The 7259-nt window shown below is 30.7% G+C and overlaps 1 protein-coding gene across 1 annotated transcript; it reads right to left on the reverse strand.

The window, feature by feature from the left end:
* Positions 1-3222: 3222 nt before the first annotated feature.
* On the reverse strand, positions 3223-5108 carry LOC102579174 (galactose oxidase-like). Its single transcript, XM_006342649.2, has one exon. It carries the CDS (start codon positions 4998-5000, stop codon positions 3294-3296), a length of 1707 nt encoding a protein of 568 aa, XP_006342711.1. The 5' UTR covers positions 5001-5108; the 3' UTR covers positions 3223-3293.
* Between the last annotated feature and the right edge of the window lie 2151 nt (positions 5109-7259).

The raw sequence follows: 7259 nt of genomic DNA on the forward strand, positions 1-7259 counted from the left end.
AAATTAAAAAGAGAGAAAAGTGGAAGAAAAATGGATAAAATCAGATTTTTGAATTAATTTTAACAAATTAGAGTGAATTAAGGAAACTGAATATTCTTAATTAGTTTGAGATTCCTTAATTCATGCTAATTAATAATTATCTTAAATTAATTCAAATTTAATTGACACCCCTATATTTCCATTTTTTTTTCATTTTTTCCTTATTAATTACATATTATTAATTAATAATAAAAAGCCATAAATAGATTAATCATTTATTAAATAAATGGAAATTGATTTTTAAATAAAATTAACTTTAAATGATATGTCATAACTCGTAAATAAACTGTTATAAGTAAGAATTTTTTAAAACAGATTTTTGAATTAATTTTAACAAATTAGAGTGAATTAAGGAAACTGAATATTCTTAATTAGTTTGGATCCCTTATTTCATGCTAATAATTAATTATCTACAATAAAATCAAATTAAATTACAACCCACAATTTCAGTTTTTTACTTTATTATTTCTAATTCCGTTTTTTTTTTTAAATTTTCGTTTATCTTTTTATTTATTTTTAAGTGTTTTCCAATTAACAAAAACATTTCTTTTTTTTTTAACTTGTTATAACCTGAAATTTTTAATGTTATAGCTTGAAAGTCTAAATCTACTGTTATAGCTTGAAAATAGTACTATAATATATGTCATATATGAAATTTACACTTAATTATTCCCTTTAACTTAACTCGAAATTTTGTCATTTGATTGACCAAACCCAAATGTATTTCCTTGGTAGCTAAAAATATAAAGCCCAAAATATAGATTAGAACACATGAAAATATAGTTCAATATTGGGCCTAGCACCCAAGGAAGCCCAATTAATGGAATAGTTGTATATATATTTTGATTTGTCGCGCTTGAGCCAAAAAATAATATTCAGAAACAATATATCTACCCTGATACCTTCGAGGTATATATAAAGTCTACGTATATTTTATTCAGTTCTCAAAAATCTACTTGTAAAATTACTCTGAATATGTTATTGTTGTTGAGTAGGAGCATGAAAACAAGATTGGGGAAGACGTGAAGGATCAATGTTCCTAGTCCACATTGATCAATATCAATAAGAATAGCAACATCCTTTCATCTCTCATTTGATAAGTCTTATATGAGAATTTTGTTTTCCTTTGCTTAAAACATTCCTTTGAGACATATGACAAAACCATGAAGACCAATAATAAGTGAAAAAGTAAAATTTCGTTACGTATTTTTAAAAGAAATGTTAATGTACTAAATAATCACCTTCTCAATGTTACCAAATAGTAAAGATGCGATGCTACAACTTGTTATTTGAGTTATTCTCATTCTTCTTATCTTTATAGATTAAAAAAATCAGTAAGTATCATTCATTTATTCAAGAATTATGAGGGTCAACAATGTTAACTAAAGATTTTAACACATAATTTGTGTAAGATTTATTAGGCGAGCCCCGAGTGTTGGGCGTTAGGCGTGCTTAGGGCGTACAATCGCGCGCTTAGGGCATAAGTCTTACAAAACTAAGCCTCACACTTGAGTCTCAGGGAATTTTGCTAAAGCCCCGCCTCAGGGCGAGTCCCGACCGAGTCTTTTAAAACACTGGACCCACTACAACAAAAACAACTTTTAGCGGCAATAAATATTGACATTAATAAAGAGTGCTAAAGTCTTTACCGGCATTAGTTAAGTGTCATTAGAATCAATGTCGCTAAAGGCTTTATGGACATATACAAAGAGAGCTAATTACTGCTAAAAATACATAATTAGCGGCAATTAAAAATTAATTGCCGCTAATGATCATTTTTGATATAGTGACCGGAGCATAATACGAGACGTTTTATGCAGTACGGGCGAGACATAAATTCCGAGACACGGCACACAAATTTTATTGATCTACGGAGCGTAGCCTCATGTATATTCAAATTAACTAAGTTACTAAAATTCTCCGAGTAGTCGAACGAGTTATGGTAGTGAAGACTAATAAAGAAACCTTCCAAAATATATGTGCAAGTGAAGATAACTTGTTTATTGCATTTTCTGGCCCGTGATCTATCTTCTTCTTTATATTGCCCGTGACTCTCTTTCATCTTCAACTAGCCTTTAGTTCTAACCTCCCTTCTTCTTTTTTTTCTTTTCTAATTTATGTGGTTTAATTCGGAGTATATAATGATGAAATTAACTAATGTTTCGTATGAATACAAATAATTTATTTTTTGAAAAAATTAGCTTTACATATTTAGACATTACATCAAAGATTCTATTTTCTTCGATTTAATTTTTTAGTTTAGTAATATACAAGGCACAAATAGACCTTTATAAGCGCTTTATCCATTAGACTGCAATTAAGTAGTGTACACTCTAAAAATTACTTGTTTCGTTTTATATTATTTGGTCTTTATTAACTTGACACACCCTTTAACATTTTTTTAATTAAACATATATTTTATTAATAATGCTTTAGAACTTTAAATTTGTTTACTATTACTTTATATAGGTATTTAATATTAAGAAGAGAAAGAAGAAAACATAATAAAGTTATCTTAGTTTCATAAATTAGATAAATAAAATGAGATAACTATTTTTAATACGTGACAAGTAATATAAAATGGAGGAAATAAAGATGATGAAAAAGGAATCTCAACAGATCTACAAATACAAATCACCTCCATGGAGGAAAGACAATAGATCTAACTTTGACTAGATCTTGATAAAGGTCAAAATACAAAGAATAAGACAAGCTATTTAAGTATTCACACTATACTCATTTGGTTTAATGCAGTACATTTGATTCGTGGATTAAATTATTTCAAAATTACAGTTTTAGAATATATTATAATTCCTAGACTAATATATCTTGGATGGGATTAAATAAAAATAAGTTGAATGAGATAAGATGATATATATCTTCACTCAAACAAATTATAATTAATCTTGAATATCCCGCCTTATCACATGAATCGAACGATCCCATACTATCCATTTCGGTTCGATCCACCTCTGTCTTAAAAATACAATTTTTCCTTTTTCTTAAAATAAAATAATAATTATCAGAATAGTCAATGAGGACAAGAAGTATAACAATTTTTTCATTAAATCAAAACAATCAAGGCCTACGAATATCCTTACAATTACACCTTTTCCCAAAAAGAGAAAAAAATTGTTTATAACAAACATAAATATAAAAACAATAACCTATAAAAGAAATTTTAAATGCTTTTTAATTCTTATATGTGTGTAGGAGGCAAGAAAAAAAAACAAAAATTAAAAATAAAAATATGTTCACTGAATTTTGACCCAAATTCCTTCACTTGGTATATCTTGATGAACCACGAATAAAAGATAATAACCAGGTGGAGCTAATTTAGCATTATTTGGAGTGACCACATTGATTTGATAGGCATTTTCCCCAATTAATTTCACATTTTCACTTACTAACACCAATAATCTTTGATTCATCGTAAATGAATGTGTGTTAAATCCAGGTGCAACCATTGTTATCGTGACCAAATTTATGTCCACCCGCCCCGCAACCTTAAATCGTATGGGCATTCGTTGCCCATACTCGATTGCATATTGCGAAGCAGGAGAGATGATTTGTGGACGTAAGTACTCAGATATCGAATCCAAATAAGACGGTGAAAATGCCTCTAAGCTTAACTCAGTAGGGAAAAGAACTCCAGTGAAATTGTAATATATATGTGGATTACTACCCCCAACAAGAACTCGACCATCTCTGAGTAAAACCGCAGTTGAATGGTACATCCTTGGTATGGTACTCGAATTTTGTATCTCGAACCGAGAGTCAAACGGGTTGTCGGGTCGGTAAATCACGGGTTTCAAAACCGGGTCCCGACCACATTCCCATCCAGCTGTACCCGTGGTGGCTCCATTAATGATCAAGACATTTCCATTGGGTAAAATTACCATATCACCCATTGTCCTAGCCAATGGCATGGTCTCCATAGTCCATTGTGGGTTCGGGTCGGTTATTATGATTCGCCCGCAAGTACTCAATGCACCCGAAAAATTACCATTTAGAGCACTAGTATACGAACCTTTCGGGGCTCCACCACATACCAACACTTCAGCTTGAATTTCTTGTGCTTGTAAATTCTTCAATGGTAGAAGAACGGCCGAACCCGTACTCGGATAATTTCTCGGGTCACCACCTGGTATTTCCGGATAATTTGTCAATACTACATTTTTCGTATAATCAAACAATATAGCTCGATTATTCGCGAAAATGAATAAATTCCCATCCACATTAAGGAAAACAAAAGGGTATAAATTATTCTCAATTTTATTTGGATCATTTGTCTTCACAAGAAAAGGCAAACTATATGAATTATTTGCCGATGCACTCTTGGGATAAAACTCGTAATTAAAAGCCCTACGACCACCAATAATAATTTGTCTGCCATCTGGCAAAATATGATTGGTCGAATACCATCGTCGTTGAACTAATCCACCTTGAATTTCTTCCCAATCACACGTACCATTAGTAGTTGCATTACTACAAGGCTTAAAAACTCGTACAACTTTCTCACCATCGTTGAATCCACCGGTTTGAACTAACGAACCGTCGGGGAATACGGAACCCGAGGAGCACCAAACATCGGTTTGGACCATGAGGGGACGTATCGAGTTGCTAGCAATGTCGTATTCTATAGAGTGAGCAGTGCAGTCGACTTTCAACGTAGTGTCATTTTGATCATACCGACATTTTCCATCAGGCAACGAAATGTTGGACATGCCAAAGTCAGTACGATCAAACATGACGACCCTATCGTTGTTGAGAAGTTGCATGTGCATGGCGGAAATTCCAATGTTTGATAGTAGTAAGTTCCAGCTTCCGCCCCGGCTGCTGGAAGCAGCAGCTGCAGCGGAAGCGAAACTCGCCCATTGACATATGAGTAGTAGTAGTAGAAAGATGTGAGGATGTATGAAGAAAAGAATATTGTTACTAATACTAGTACTCTTCTTCATAATGAGTTGTGTTTTTTTGTGACAAGTTATGACAAAAAGTTATATTAAAAGGCGGTTGGGGGTGGGTGTAATAATGTAATAGAGGTGTATTTTTCTTGGTTGTGGGACTTTGGGATATGTGTGTGTGGTTAATAAAAGTTTGGAGGAATGGATGTCCTTTATTTATAGGATATGTTTTAGTACCACAAAGCTAAGCAAGCAAGCAATCGCGTGAAGAATAATTGCGGCCGGTGATTGGTATTAAAATTTTAGTTTTCGCTCGATGTTCGATATAAGTTTGATTTTATATTTTGTTAAGAGTAGGATTGATGATTCAGTCCTTAACAAAAATGATCTTATATTCAAAGTTTAAGTTTGAAATCTTTGGACTTTGATTATAGATAAAAAATTATTCACCATACGTCATCGATCTTATTGATAGGAAATTGGAGTTCAACTTTTATGGATAATTGAGGTGTTAAACAATTTTTGCTCTATCAATCACTTAAATGATAGTTATACGTAAATATTTAAGTTATATATATTTGATATATTAAAAAAATAAAATTAAACTACAGTCCCTAAGAGTTATAAGGTATTTTTGTAATTAAGTGTGTATATTTAAAAAAATGAAAATGAATTAATTTTATGGAAGACTTATAATTCACAAATTTGATTAAAATATAGAATAAGAAGACAAAATATTTTCACATGAATGAGATAAGAAGTTGTCTCTGTGGATCCACCTGATGATGCATGTCTCTTACTTTATTATTTACCACATGAGTCAAAATATATTTAAAATATGAAGAATTCATCGAATTTATTCTTTGTTAATAATTTAGTTCAAAAATATCGTCTTTATATGTTATATATTTCTACTTGTTACTTTTAATATTTGATACTTGAATAATAATTGAGCTTTTTCTTTCCTATTAGAAATTTATGATTTCCTATCAAGGTTCACCTGTGAATTCACAAAGAGGTTCAGAGTTCGTAATTTGAGTAAGACTTGAAGAAGAAGAGGGTATTGATTATCGAACCTATTCGGTTGTCTGTAAAACATAATGGAATACATTCAAGGAATATATACCTTTACCATTTACTTGAATTAACTTAACATGCTCATATACTTCCTTTTACTTGTAGTCTTTTGTTTGTTATTTAAATATGTATCGATAGTGTTAAATGTTCAGTAATATGATTTTTGAAAGTACTTTTTGTCATAAATATTTCTAAAGAGTAAATAGTAACAATTAGATAAGTCGAAATTGAACAAAAATCAAAAGACAATTTAAACAAGCAATTAAATTCTGAATTTTGTGGTGTAAAATGAATTATTGCAATAGATTCTTGCAATTGTTATTAGCCTTAATTATCATATTAAATTTGTACTTATATGTTTATGGTAATTGGTAACTGATAATCAAATTTTCTTAACTACTATTCTCATTTCATCACGTAAGTCAAGTCTCAATTAATGTGGATTTGTGTTCTAAACACACAATTAGCCAAACGAATAAATTGCTTACTATCTTTGTGTTCTTCATTTCAATTCTGTTAGTATTTATTTTTGGCTATATATAGTCACAAGTCAAGTCATAAAACATATTATTCGCGTTTTGGTTAATCCAACAGATTTTACGAATTTGTCTCTCATGCTACAATATATCATCATCAAGTTTAAAAGTACACGTAGCACGTGAATATTTATGTTATGTTTTATTAAAGCCACTTTATATCATTCTGATAGATTTTTTTTTATAATTAGCTAAAATTGTTTTTTTAAAATAAAAAATATGGAAGTGGTATTTATTTAAAATGAAAATGAAATGGAATTTATTACTTTGCATGCTTTAAATACACAATTGGACATGTTAAAAGTAGTTGATGAAACACCAAAATTTTAATGCTAAAACAAGGTCCTAGAAAAAGGTATTGAGAATATAATTAGCACTTAGGGTGTGTTTGGTATGAAGGAAAATGTTTTCCATGGAAAATGTTTTCCTAGAAAACAAGTTGATTTTTGACTTACTTTCTCATGTTTGGTTGGTGAGTAGAAAATATTTTCCGGAAAAGATTTTTAGTGTTTGATTTATGAATGAAAAATATTTTTGAGAAATATCTTTTATTTTTACTAGAGTAGAAAATACTTTTTAAAAACAAACTTAAATTTTTTTTTGGGGTGGAGAGGGGACTAGTAGGGGGCGTGTGGGGGGCTGGTAGGGGAGGGGGTCGAGGGTAGGGGTGAAAAAATGAAATTTTGAAGTTGAAAATATA

Source organism: Solanum tuberosum, unplaced genomic scaffold, assembly GCF_000226075.1.
Source record: "Solanum tuberosum cultivar DM 1-3 516 R44 unplaced genomic scaffold, SolTub_3.0 scf00034, whole genome shotgun sequence".
NCBI classification, from domain to species: domain Eukaryota; kingdom Viridiplantae; phylum Streptophyta; class Magnoliopsida; order Solanales; family Solanaceae; genus Solanum; species Solanum tuberosum.

Coding starts and splice junctions, on each gene's coding strand:
- LOC102579174 (XM_006342649.2), bottom strand. CDS start 5,000: ATGAAGAAGAGTACTAGTATTAGTAACAATATTCTTTTCTTCATACAT.